A 14,437-nucleotide genomic window follows, 5' to 3' on the forward strand; every position below is an offset into this window, starting at 1 on the left:
GGGGGGGGGGGGGGGGGGGGGGGGGGGTGGGGGGGGGGGGGTGGGGGGGGGGGGGGGGGGGGTGCCCCGGAGGCGCTGCCAATGGAAACATCACACACGAGGAGCGTCGAGCCAGAGCGCCGCGTCGCCTCCATGTCAGGTCCACTCACCTGCAAGGTGCGCAGCGAAGATGATGGCCATGAACGGCAAGCAGCACTTCTCCATGCACCCTGCGCTGCACCCGAGCTCCGAGGGCATGCGGCGGGTGTGCCTGCCTGCCCCGCAGGTACGTCTCACGCTAAATTCCTCGTATTGTCTTCGTTCTGTCACTTTGAGGTGTTTTGAGTTGCTCCGGCATCCATCCATCCCTCCCTCCCCGGCCTCTCCTTTCTTTCCTCTGAGCTCACGCGCGCGCTCTCTCTCTCCCCCACATGCCTATCCAAGCAAAGCTGCTGCTTTCATATGAATTTTTATGACCTGTGCTTTGAGGAGGGTGCTTGGGAATGTTCTTTAATCCGGAGTTGACACAATTCCCCACTGACTTCCATATGCGCGCTCTTGCTTGCAGCTCCAGGGCAATATATTCAGCGGCTTCGATGAGAGTCTGCTGGCCCGCGCTGAAGCTCTGGCGGCGGCTGACATCGCGTCTCACTGCAAGAGTCACCCTTTCAAGACGGACGTCACCTACCATACCATGAGCAGCGTGCCCTGCACCTCCTCTTCATCCACAGTGCCCATATCCCACCCTTCATCCAACCTGCCCTCGCACCACCACCATCACCACCACCACCACCTCAGCCACCAGACCCTGGAGGGGGATCTGCTCGACCACATTTCCTCCAGTTTATCGGTCAGCGGCATGGGTGCGCCGCCGGATCCGTCGGTGATGACCACTCAAGCCCACCAGCACCACCTGCAAATGGGTCACTTGCACCAAGCCATGGCCATGGGCCACCCGCACACCCTGTCGGTCCACAACGGGATGGCGTGCGTCAACGACGTGGAGTCCGATCCCAGAGAGCTTGAGGCGTTCGCGGAGAGGTTCAAGCAGCGGAGGATAAAGCTCGGAGTGACCCAGGCGGATTGTATAGATATATATACACACACACACACACATGCACTTGGATGCACAGTTTTCATCTTACATACATTAGATCAAGAAAGCAACTCGCACAAAAATCATTGTAATATCATTCATTTTTAAACATGGTGTTGTTTTATTAATTAGCTTCTTGAGCTCAAACATTAATGAAATAATATAGTCTAATCACCACCTAATTTAAAGAAAATTTATAGAGAGAACAAAAAGAACAATTCAAGCTAACTTTGAGCGTTTTTTTCCTTTTTTCTAATTCGGGTTGCCAACTTGTTTAAGCAGACACCGCTGAATAATACATGTCTGTCACGGCTTTGTGCAGAGGGATTTGAAATTATTAAGTAATGACGATGCAATATTAATTGTATATTGGTATAAAACAGGCAGAGAGCTGAAGGGAGAGTTGTTAGTCAGGAAACGCTTCGTACAGGCTCAAGGGAAGGAGGAAGAGACGCTGTTCAGGTAAAACGATGATCATCCGAGTCGTTTTGTGCCTCACTTGACTGTCAGGTTTCAAGAAGTAATTGTGAAGTTCTGTTAAAGATGATGTTGTTATATATTTACGTGTTATTCTATACAAAAATAAAGGTATATGATATTTTCGAAAAAGTTAGATTAAAAGGTAAAAATGTTAAAAGTGAGAACATGTTCAAATGCGCTTTACTCAAGAGTTTTATTTTTTAACAAATTCGCATGGAACTATTCTTTCTTTTTTCTTTTACAAGGCTGATGTCCTTAAATGTTTTTGCTTGATATCTTTAAATGTTTTAATTATTTTCCTCTGTACGTTCCTCTAAGAATATTACGTGAATTAAAAAAAAATGGAGCCTCACTCTTAAAAATAAAGGTGCTTCAAAAGGTTCTTCAAGCGATGCCATAGAAGAATCATTTTTGGTTCCACAAAGAACCATTCAGTCAAAGGTTCTTTAAAGAACCATCTCTTTCTTACCTTTTTATAATCTGAAGAACCTTCCTTCACCACAAAGAAGCTTTTGTGAAACAGAAAGGTTCTTTAGATGTTAAAGGTTCTTTATGGAACCAATTTGACCAAAAAGGTTCTTCTATGGCATCGTGAAGCACCTTTATTTTTAAGAGTGTATAACTTAATCAGTTAATGTCGGTTCTGTTTCGTTCTATTTTTTTTGTGTGTGTGTGTGTGTGTGTGTGTGTGCAATAACTGGGTATTTTAATCATTATTATCCTAACGATGTTGTTGCCCAAATTAGTATTAGAATGCATGAAATATTACGTTTTTAGGCACAATACACTCTAAAAAATGCTGGGTTATTTCAACCCAACTTTGGGTCAAATATAGACTAACCCAACCGTTGGGTTAAATTTTTACATTACATTTTTAACCCAAATTTGACCCAAAGTTGGGTTGAAATAACCCAGCATTTTTTAGATTGTAATAAGTTCTAACCCTATATTCATTATTCACATTTCTTTAAGTTTTTTAGCGTTTTCTTTACCGCACGAAAGAAATGCCAGTTTAAGCGATTAAAATACTGAGTAACGTTAATTGTATGTTAATCGTCCTGTTAATTGTACGGACTTTTTTTTTCCCCAGCCTGAATTATAATCTTTCCTAATTGCCGAGAAGTATCATCAGTCCAAATTTAAGTGGTTAAATGAATGGGATTATGAAGAAGGGTTACATTCATTAGAGAAGGCAGATCATTAATAATTAAAAACAACTTTTTTTATATATAATAACCCCCAAACAATGGTGTAAACCAATCTAAATTGAGCACAGAGCAGGGGCATGTGGCCAGTGGTGGCAACTAAATAATTGATGATCTATTGAAAGGTAGAGGGCCTATAGGCCAGTAACTCATGTCATAAGGAACATCCTATGGCAGGAAATGTGCTGCCTCAATTTAGGCTTAAGTTTTCATCACCCTTTCTCCATTCAAAAATTCTAATATGGAATCATTTGGAATCTCATAATAAACATCTGAAAACATATCTTCATTCTTTTTTTGATCAATAGGCTGTTGGATAGCCTATTTCAGTCCTGTAGTAAATTGAAACTGAAATGATACAATACTGAAAGATTTTGATGAATTTCCTTATTTTATGTCCTACAAAGGCATTTTTTATTTTAGGCCATGTTAACTAACTATAGCCTAACTGAAAAGGAATCGTGTATTTTCTGATTATGGAAATGATCGGACTTAGCTACAAGAGCCTACATATATATAAAAAATAAAATAAACAACAACGATTTTACAGAACGCTTTTGAAATTTCACAAAGAACTTCTAATTAGAAAATCGACACTTTAAAAACAAAACAAAACAAACAAAAACCATTAGAAAAGAGAATGGATGAATCATATTTTAATGTCCGCGTTAAAAGCACCTTTTAACCAACTCCTCATACAGTTAAAATGGCTATTTAAAAGACTACCTTTATTGTTAGGCTATAATAGGCTACTTGAGAACTTGCGGTTGCCGGAGTCATGCGTGTCTGAGAGAGAAAAGTGAATTCATGTTTGTGTTTCAGAGCAAAGAAGATCTGACAGAATGAGGGTGGAGGCCATGCAGCCATCGACTGTCTCTTGGAAGATGTGGCGCACCCCCCTCTCCCTCTGCGGGACGAGCGCTTGTTCATGCGCCGACACGAGAACGGCAGAGTTAAGACACCGGCGCTTCAATTATTCATACAGCGCCGGCAGCAACACATGAGAGTGGAGCCAATGCCGAGGCAGACAGCGAGCCCGGTGTGCTTTATTAGTCCGTTCCTATCATCATCACACGCCAAGCCACTTTAGGCATTTGCCCGCGGTGTCTCAAAGCGAGAACTCACGGGGTTATCCGAAGGGATACTGTTACCGGGAAACTTGAGGCTGTCCTGCAAAGGTGAATTTTGGGCGTGTCTTAAACGGACTCCGTTGTGTTAGTATGTCTTTGTAGCCTACTCGAATCTCTAACACCGTCTTATGACAATGCGTAACTATTTTACATTTTGGGGTATTGGTGGCTAATTTTTCGTAGCTATAGCCTACGATTTACGGTCCGCTTTTGCCACACTGCCAGTTAGACTACACTCTAAAAAATGCTGGGTTGTTTCAACCCAACTTTGGGTCAAATATAGACTAACCCAGCTGTTGGGTTACATTTTTAAATGCAATTTTTTGCATTTAAACCCAAAGTTGGGTTATAAAAGTTGCATATTTGACTCAAAGTTGGGTTGAAACAACCCATCATTTTTTAGAGTGTAGTGATGGACCTGTAAGTAGCCTAATATTGTAATGTATTTGTAAATAAATAAATAAATACACAAGTTGCTGCAGTTTATATATGGTAGTAAAGCATAATACCAGCATAATAAATGATGGAAAGAGGACATTAAACACTAAGACTGATTATGATTTAGCCAACTTTTTACCTGTTTTTACACACACACACACACACACACACACACACACACAGGTTTGTTTTTATGGTTTATGGGGACTCTCCATAGGCGTAATGGTTTTTATACTGCACAAACCGTATATTCTATTGCCCTACACCAACCCTACCCCTAAACCTACCCCTCACAGGAAACTTTCTGCATTTTTAGATTTTCAAAAAAACTCATTCTGAATGATTTATAAGCCTTTTGATTTACGGGGACACTGAAAATGTCCTCATAAATCACCTTCTTGTTGTAATACACTCTACAAAATGCTGGGTTAAATACAACCCAGTGCTGGGTAAAATAGGGACAAACCCAGCAATTGGGTTGTTGGGTCAAAACAAATAAATTGCTGGGTTTGTCCTTATTTGAACCAGCACTGGGTTGTATTTAACCCAGCATTTTTTAGAGTGTACCTATGTCATACCCATGTTATTATACAAATTTGTGTCCTTCATAAACCACATAAACATGCACACACACACACACACACGCACGAGTTCATTTGCAAAAACAGATAACTCAGTTTTTAAATTTTTTTTTTAAAAATCACGTTTTTTCTTTGCGCATTCCAATTAATCTTAGTTGGGTTATTTTGATTAGGTTAAAAATAACAAAAAAAAATACAGCTAACTAACACAATAAAAATATGATAACATAATAAAAAAACATGATTTGAAAATTAAAAAAATATATTTTTGCAAATACTCTTCATGTGTGTGTGTGACAACCAGTCATAAGGGTCAATTTTTTGGGGGGGAATTGAGATTTATACATCATCTGAAAACTGGAAAATCTGGAATCTGAGGGTGCAAAAAAAATTCAAAATATTGAGAAAATCGCCTTTAAAGGTGTCCAACTGAAGTTGCATTTGATATTACTAATCACAAATTAAGTTTTGATATATTTATGGTAGGAAATTTACAAAATATATTCATGGAACATGATCTTTAATTAATGTCCTAATGATTTTTGGAATTAAAAATTATAATTTTGACCCATACAATGTATTATTGGCTATTGCTACAAATATACCCGTGCTACTTATAGTTAGTGGAACTTATAATTATTTAAAAAAATATTGACAAAAATTAAATACCATCATCCCTATCAGATGTTAATGCTGAAAATATCACGGGCAAAGTCAAGGGAAGATTTCAAAATTATAGTACACATTTTAAAGAAGACCAGAAATACAGAAACACCTGTCTGAAATAACCTACAAAATGCTCTGAAGGACAAGAAGTGACAAAGAGAAACTTTTTTTAGTACAGTTGTAATCTTTATTGCTACATGTAATCCTGAATCACTTACTTTACTGGTGAGGAGTCAGGGGAAGTGCATTAAAATACCCAGTATGCAAAGACACTCGTTTTAACCAGAGAAGAGTAAGTCGAGGCTACGTGACACCAGAAAACTGTAATAGAGTTGACCCTGTGGCTGATAGGCATGGGTATCTGATCATTCGTGCCCCTTTAAAAGCATGCCGGATTGTGGGATGTGTGCACACTTGGCTCTTGAATTGCCTTTGAATAATACATGCACCAATGCAGTGTGGTTCTATCACTCCACATCTTCTCATGAGCTCCCACTATGGGGCCCATGTTGCAGCTAAAAGCAGAAGAGAAAGCAGGAGGCATATATTAAATAGAAGCAGAAAGACAATTTGCACTAGATTGAATATTTTCTGAAGAAAATGTGAGGTGCTTTTCAATGTAGAAGTTGGTGCCATAATGTTTTTGACATGGTTGCCAAATGTTTTGAGGCCACTAAGACTATTTAAATATACATATACATATATATATATATATGACTGACTAAGACCTCTTCCTAAAAGTAGTGCAACTGGTAGAGCACAGTGCTAGTAACACTCAGGTCATGGGTTTGATTCTCAGAAAACAATGATAAAATGTTTCAGCTGAATGACTTTTAATCAGTGTGGCTTGTATAGGGTCCTTGTGGACTACAGAACATATGATAAATATAAAGATCGCAGATAATATAACAATGATTGTTTTTCACAGTTTTAATAATTTTGCAGATTTGTCCATCACTGTCATCATTTTGCATGGATAAAATATAAAGTCACGCAATATAAAACGTAAAGAATCTTAAAATATCAGGAACACAAAAAAGTAATAGATAATGTATAGACAGTGTAAATGTTACGGGGCTGACGAGACGTGAGACGTGCGGATCCATATGCAAGCTTTATTTTGGAAAAGACAGAGACGTGGTCATGAAACAGGCAGGGGTAAGATAAAGGCAGACAGGTATATGGCGGGCAAAACACAAGAATAATCCAAGGGCTAGCGTGGGTCGACGATAGGCAGACAGAATCACAGGGGCGAGACGAGAGGGAAAAAATCAGGAAAACAGGCAAAGATCAGATACCGCAGAAACAGGCAAGGCAAAACAAGGAAAACATGGCGACTCGGAAAGGGGTACAGGCTAAACAATACTCAGCCCAGAAAGGTGGTTAGAGTGGGTGTTATATAGTGAATGAGGTAATTAGAAACAGCTGTGTGCAATGAGTGCAATCAGGGCAGTGTGCAAATTGTGCAAAGAATGATGGGAAATGTAGTCCGGGGTGCTATGCAACAGTTTGTGTAGTGCGAGAGTCAATGTAATGGAAAGTGTGACATCTGGTGGTGAATAAACGGAAGTCCATGAACCGAATTCGTGACAGTAAATCTTAAGTGTGTAATGCTCTTATTTTATTTATTTTTCAGTGCAAGTAATATAGTTCACATTTTTAAACCAGTGACTGCACAGAAATACTGCACTAAATCTGTACTTTATAAAAAAACAGACCATATTTAAGAATGAAATAAATATATTTATGCAAATAAATCCTTCCTCAGGTACAAAATTATATACTGCAACAGTCAAATCAAATTAAATAATACATTCATAAATACAAAAAAAAGGTTCCTTCATAAATTCATTTTACTTGACTTGGCTATATGCACTCTTAACACACACCAAGAGATTTTTCAAGAAAGCATGCAGAAGAATTGGATCTTGGTCTTCATCAGTAGGTTTGCAGGTTTTCTGAAATAAAGTACATGTTATGGTTATTCTACTCCAATAGGACATAGAGAAAACATCAAGTTCCAGAGTTCAACTTACCACATGGCGCTCGTTATACTTGTTTAAATTCCTCATTAGTTTCTTGTCAATACGGAAATGGTCAAATTTGGCACCAGACAGCCTAGAAACCTTCTTTTTCAGTTCTTGCTCAGCCTGGCAGAAAACCTCACGCTGCAAAGATATCGAAATCACACGTAAGACCAGGGCTTGAATCCTCTGAATTTGATTGTCAGATTTGATTTGATTATCAGAAATGGAAAAAGAGCTGAACACAGTCAAGCTTATAAGCTGTAGTAGCTATTGTACTAGTGCTGCGAGACAATAAAAATCCATACGTATCATCTCACCCTACAGCCATCCATAGGTTCCTTCATAAATTCATTTTACTTGACTTGGCTATATGCACTCTTAACACACCCCAAGAGATTTTTCAAGAAAGCATGCAGAAGGATTTCATCTTGGCCTTCATCAGCAGGTTTGCAGGTTTTCTGAAATAAAGTACATGTTATGGTTATTCTACTCAAATAGGACATAGAGAAAACATCAAGTTCCAGAGTTCAACTTACCACATGGCGCTCGTTATACTTGTTTAAATTCCTCATTAGTTTCTTGTCAATACGGAAATGGTCAAATTTGGCACCAGACAGCCCAGAAACCTTCTTTTTCAGTTCTTGCTCAGCCTGGCAGAAAACCTCACGCTGCAAAGATATCGAAATCACACGTAAGACCAGGGCTTGAATCCTCTGAATTTGATTGTCAGATTTGATTTGATAATCAGAAATGGAAAAAGAGCTGAACACAGTCAAGCTTATAAGCTGTAGTAGCTATTGTACTAGTGCTGCGAGACAATAAAAATCCATACGTATCATCTCACCCTACAGCCATCCATTTGCAGTTTTGTCAGGAAGATTTCATTTCCCTAGAAATAACAGGCAAAATGAATATTGCAATTACATTCTGCCCTGTATATTAACATAGACAGTTTTGGCTTGCTATAGTTACTATCCTTCAGTTAAATCTTACCTTGTTCTCTTTTGAGAACATTTTCACTGCTTTGTCCAGCTCATCAATAATCTCTCCCAATAAGTTCTTATTGTTGTGACTTTCAGGAGTATTATCGCTTATCGCAACTTTCAGTAAGACTTTCTTTTCCTAGAAATAACAGGTAAAATGAACATTGCAATCACATTCCGCATATTAAAGTGGACGGTTTAGGCTTACTATAGTACTACAGCCTACTAGTTACTACACTTTAGTTAACCTTACCTCGGCCTCTTTTGGGACATGTTTCACTGCTTTGTTCAGCTCATCATCAAGCTCTTCCGGTAAAGTCTTATTGCACCTTTTGGTAAGATTTCCCCCCCCCTAGAAATAACAGGTAAAATAAACATTGCAATCATATTCTGCACATTAAAGTAGGCAGTTTAGGCTTACTATACTAGTTAGTTAAATATTACCTCTTTTTCCTTTGAGACATTTTTCATTGCCGTGTCCAGCTCATCATCAGTTGCTTCCACTAAAATCTTGTCACTTATCGCATCTTTCAGTAAGATTTTCTTTTCCTAGAAATAACAGGTAAAATGAACATTGCAATCACATTCTGCTCTGTATATTAAAGTATAGACAGATTTAGCTTACTAGTTACTATACTAGTTACCATCCTTTAGTTAAATCTGACCTTGGTCTCCTTCGGGACATTGTTCATTGCCATGTCCAGCTCATCCTCAAGCTCTGCCGGTAAAGTCATTTCACTGAGATTTGCAGGAATGCTGGGGGCGAATACAGTGAAAGTGAGCATCGTCTTCATCATTTTGTCTGTCTGCTTGGGTCTCTCAAGACTTTGGTTGTTTGAAGGCCAGAGCTACCCGATTCCACCACTGCTGAATGCTGTGTATATATACTCTCAAAAAGGCAAGACTTGCCTACCAATCTTCGTTTTTACATAATTTGCAACAGTGCACTCACTGAAAATCTTAATTAAGTGGTTGATACATTTTGAAATCATATTGTCCTGATTTCCTGGAACTGACAAACTGATCATAAAAAAGATCATTATGATTTTGGGTAACAGGCCTCTAGATGGGGTGTTGAAGGCCACATCTTGACTATGTTTGCTTGTGCAAATAAGTTTCATTATTGGAAAATCAAACAATCAATAATGATAGCTTTTGCAGCAAATCTGCAGGTGTTTGTACTTGCAGTTGCGTGAATACACTGGAGATGCATTCGTCATACAGATGACGGCATCAAATGCCCGATGATAAATAACGTTTGAAATCTAATTTTAATATGTTAGTTGGCAACTCGAATGTAAAAAACAATTTTAAAACCATACATATGACGAGTAATCCCTCTAATGACACACTGGTGAGTCTCACACAGTGGCTTGAAAAAATTGGACACTCAAGTCACATTTTAAATGCATGTATGAAATTCATTGCATAAATACGATCAAACCAAATGACATCTTTTCTCAAAACTAACTTCTGAGGCATTTTTATATTACCTGAACTAATTTTTAAAATGAACTTTAAAATAAATACAACTAGGTTTGATCTTTTGATATATTATCTAAAGCCATCATACGTTTTTTAATATTCAAACTGAGCTTGAAAAATAATGTTAATATCTGTGATTAACATTTGCTGATTAATGCATTCAAATAAATAACACAATTAACCCAACCTCTGTTTTTCACTTCCTGAGGTAAACTAAAATAAGGACCTACAACTATAAAGTGGTGATGGTTAAAGGAGACACTGCTTTGGACATGCATGGACGTTGCAGTGCTGGACAAAAGGTCAAGAAGCCACTACATCAAGGGGTGTCAAATTCAGCTCCTGAAGAGCCCCTGTCCTGCAGAGCTTAGCTCCAACCTAATTAAACACACCTGAACCAGCTAATCAAGGTCTTCAGTATTACTAGAGATGTCCGGGCAGGTGTTTTGGAGCAACACTCAGCAGGACATAAGTTTGAAATGTGCGCTACATGCATCATGGGTTTCTCTCTAAAAACGCATAGTATATTCGTGCGCACTCACCGCTTCATTGAAAAGTTCTTTTCAGTCACTTCACAGAAATACTGCACAAAACGTGCACTGTAAAACATCAGACCATATTTAAGATTGAAAAATTATATTTATGCAAATTTATTTCAGGGACAAAATTGCATACTGCTACAGACAATGTAAACAAAATAATACTCTCAAAAAGACAAAAAATAATAATATTGATCCTTCATAAATTAATTTTACTTGACTTGGCTATATGCACTCTTAACACACGTCAAGAGTTTGTTCAAGAAAGCATGCAGAAGGATTTCATCTTGGCCTTCATCAGCAGGTTTGCAGGTTTTCTGAAATAAAGTACATGTTATGGTTATTCTACTCAAATAGGACATAGAGAAAACATCAAGTTCCAGAGTTCAACTTACCACATGGCGCTCGTTATACTTGTTTAAATTCCTCATTAGTTTCTTGTCAATACGGAAATGGTCAAATTTGGCACCAGACAGCCCAGAAACCTTCTTTTTCAGTTCTTGCTCAGCCTGGCAGAAAACCTCACGCTGCAAAGGTATTGAAATCACACGTAAGACACAAATTTGATTGTACAAAATATTTTTTGCTTCAGCCTCATAAATGTTACCACATAGGAGAGCAACAAAAGTGAACAACCCCAATAAAGCACATAAAAGACACCCAACTATTAATATACCATCTTATTATTCTAATGATGTGAGTTCATAAAAATCCATGAGTATCATCTCACCTTACAGCCATCCATTTGCAGTTTTGTCAGGAAGATTTCATTTCCCTAGAAATAACAGGTAAAATCAATATTGCAATTACATTCTGCCCTGTATATTAACATAGACAGTTTTGGCTTGCTATAGTTACTATCCTTTAGTTAAATCTTACCTTGTTCTCTTTTGAGAACATTTTCACTGCTTTGTCCAGCTCATCAATAATCTCTCCCAATAAGTTCTTATCGTTGTGTTCCACAGGAGCGCTGGAGACCAAGACAGTGAAAATGAGCAGTAGTATAGTCTTCATTTTGTCTGTCTGCTTGGGTCTCTCAAGACTTTGGCTGTTTGAAGGCCAGAGCTACCTGATTCCACCACTGCTGAATGCTGTGTATATATACTCTCAAAAAGGCAAGACTTGGCTACCAAGCTTCCTTTTTGCATCGTAAGCTAAGCTTCGTTCACTGGCTGAAAACGGTGAATATCTTGAGATGTGGTTGATAATTTGTCATATTGTCTTGATTTCCTGGAACTGACACTGATAAACTGCCAAGAAAGATCACAATGATTTTGGGTAACAGGCCTCTAGATGGGGTGCTGAAGGCTACATCTTCACTATGTTTGCTTGTGCAAATAAGTTTCAATACTGCAAAATCAAACGATCAATACTGATAGCTTTTGCAGCAAATTTGCAGTTGCATTGATACATCGGAGATGCATTAGTCATACAGATGACAGCAGCAAATGTCCGGAACATTTGAAATCTAATTTTAAGATGTTGGTTGGCTGAACTTAAATGTTAACTTAAAGCTAATTTTAGGAACATATATGGCAAGTAATCCCTCTAATGACACATTGTTGAGTCTCATAAAATTCCCAATTAAAAAGTATGTGTGGATTTCATTGATTACAAATGATCAAACCAAATAACATTCTCAAAACGAATTTCTTATGCATTTTTATTACCTAATCTATTTTTTCCCCTCATGTCCTAGCAGAATAACCACAGATGTATTTCATCACTTTAACTATGGACATGTTCCACAAATATCTGACACTAGACATTGATTTAAAAAAGACAATATTTAAATAATGCCTCACATTGTATGTATCATTTTATCATTCAAAACTTATTTTAAAACACTAGATGTGTGCATGTGCATTATTTCTTTAAAATATATGCAACTTGGGTTGATCCTTTGATATTGTCACCTGTATGTTCCCGTTTTGTTCCTGTTTGTCCTTATTTGGTCTTTCCTGTTCCTGTCCCCATTTAGTTCTATTAGTTCCAGGTGTTTCTCATTATTAGTTATCCTTCTCACCTGTCTGCCCCTCGTTATCTGCCCTATTTGAGTTCTAGCCCATTCTGTTCTCCCTTGTCTGGAATTGTTGATGTCAACCCTTGCTACGTGTGTTTTCCTGGTTCCCTGGATGTTATTTAAGACTGTATGTTTGAATTGGACTCTGCGTCTCCTCGTTCCTCGCTCCGTGCTCCTCACAGTAGCAAACCGTGACAGAATTCCAGACCAACAAAATGTGAGCGGTGCCTCTCCTCCCCGTGTTTCTTTTCCGTTTTTGTTTTCCAATTTCTCTCCGCGGCCATGGAAATAGCCGCTCGCTTCTCCGCTCTAGCCCGCAGGGATCTTCCCTTCATCGAGTTTGCCTGGGAATTCTGCGGGCTCGCCGCTACTACGGCGTTGGACAATGCCACAATTAACTCTCTGTTCTGGATCGGGGCCAACTATCATCACCCCGTGGACCTCCCAGACACCACTGGAGAGTGCCCATACCCGATCCAGAACCAGCTCGCCGTCAAGCCCGCCGGCCGCCGCTGACTCTGCGCTCATGGCCATGGAGCTACCTCCAGAGTTCTCGGCTCCTATCCCCGCTCCAGAAAGTTCTCCTTTGTCTCCAATGGTCCCGTCCAGCTCTCCATCGTCCCCCCGAGTCTCCTTCGTCTCCGCTGGTCCCGTCCAGCTCTCCATTGTCCCCCCGAGTCTCCTTCGTCTCCGCTGGTCCCGTCCAGCTCTCCATTGTCCCCCCGAGTCTCCTTCGTCTCCGCTGGTCCCGTCCAGCTCTCCATTGTCCCCCGAGTCTCCTTCGCCTCCGCTGGTCCCGTCCAGCCCTCCATCGTCCCCCAGAAGTCCTAATTTTCTCCAAGAAATTTTTTGGCCATATGCCCGTGGACGGCTAAGGCTCCGCCATGGCCTCCTGCACTGCCTGATCTGCCATGGCCTCCTGAGTCCCCTGCTCCGCCATGGCAACCTGAACTGCCTGCTCCGCCATGGCCCCGTGAGCTCCCTGATCCACCCTGGAGGCCTTCCCGTGTCTCTGTCTTGCAACAGCCTCCAGGGTGCCCCCCCCCCCTCGGTATTATTGGGGGGGGGGGGGGTCACGTGTAGGGTAAACGTACCTATTAAGCTCACCAAAATCTACATTGAGTCATTTTTAGTGCACAAGATATTGGTTTCAGTACAAGTTATATTAAAATAAAGTATTAATCTCTCACACAATTTTTATTTTAAGTGACAAAAGCATTTGAATTAAGATATACATTAAATGTGAAAAGTTTGGCTGTGCTTAATGGGTACAAACCCCTGTTCCCATTAAGCTCACATCATGTTTTATTAAAAATTCTTGTTTATTTTGAACAACATTTTTAAAGAATAATTGAAAAAAGTTTTATTTGAAGGTACAAAGTCAATCAAAAAAAAACAACAACACTAAAATCAAGCAATAAGGCACTCAATTTGATCAGTTATACATTCATAGTGAAGTGTCATTTAAGCACATTGCAACATCTAGACTAGTCCACATTCAGCGAAGTAACACATATTCAAAAAACTAACTATTTACAAAGCAGGTAAGTGTATGAAGCCTAGTGTTTTAAAAATCTGTTCACATTTTAAAAGTAGTGTAGCGTATTCCAGCCTTTAGTTGCTTTTTTTTTTTTTTTTGGGACCGATACAACAGGTTTCTGTTGGCTCCATCTTTGAATGGAAGACATGCCTCTTTCATCTTTAGGCATAAACTATAGTTATGTCTCGATTTTGTCATCTTAAAGCTGTTAAAATAAGTTATTAATCATTTTATTAAGATCAACTTAAAGTGACGACCATCAGTT

At 39.2% G+C, this 14,437-nt stretch overlaps 2 protein-coding genes across 2 annotated transcripts; one reads left to right on the forward strand and one right to left on the reverse strand.

Moving 5' to 3' along the window:
- Nucleotides 1-150: 150 nt before the first annotated feature.
- Nucleotides 151-1,541, forward strand: LOC107581978 (POU domain, class 4, transcription factor 3-like). The gene is made up of 3 exons (XM_016267674.1): nt 151-265; nt 548-1,064; nt 1,459-1,541. Exons 1-3 carry the CDS (start codon nt 170-172, stop codon nt 1,539-1,541), a joined length of 696 nt encoding a protein of 231 aa, XP_016123160.1. The 5' UTR covers nt 151-169.
- Nucleotides 1,542-6,057: 4,516 nt separating this feature from the next.
- On the reverse strand, nt 6,058-12,363 carry LOC107581979 (uncharacterized). Its single transcript, XM_016267675.1, has 15 exons — nt 11,489-12,363; nt 11,340-11,384; nt 11,005-11,136; nt 10,826-10,926; nt 10,613-10,669; nt 9,251-9,341; nt 9,030-9,134; nt 8,839-8,937; nt 8,596-8,724; nt 8,447-8,491; nt 8,139-8,270; nt 7,965-8,060; nt 7,612-7,743; nt 7,465-7,533; nt 6,058-6,090 (listed from the first exon to the last, which is right to left on the reverse strand). Exons 1-15 carry the CDS (start codon nt 11,621-11,623, stop codon nt 6,058-6,060), a joined length of 1,401 nt encoding a protein of 466 aa, XP_016123161.1. The 5' UTR covers nt 11,624-12,363.
- Between the last annotated feature and the right edge of the window lie 2,074 nt (nt 12,364-14,437).

This window comes from Sinocyclocheilus grahami, unplaced genomic scaffold (assembly GCF_001515645.1).
Source record: "Sinocyclocheilus grahami isolate Dianchi unplaced genomic scaffold, SAMN03320097.WGS_v1.1 scaffold39.1, whole genome shotgun sequence".
In the NCBI taxonomy this organism is placed as follows: domain Eukaryota; kingdom Metazoa; phylum Chordata; class Actinopteri; order Cypriniformes; family Cyprinidae; genus Sinocyclocheilus; species Sinocyclocheilus grahami.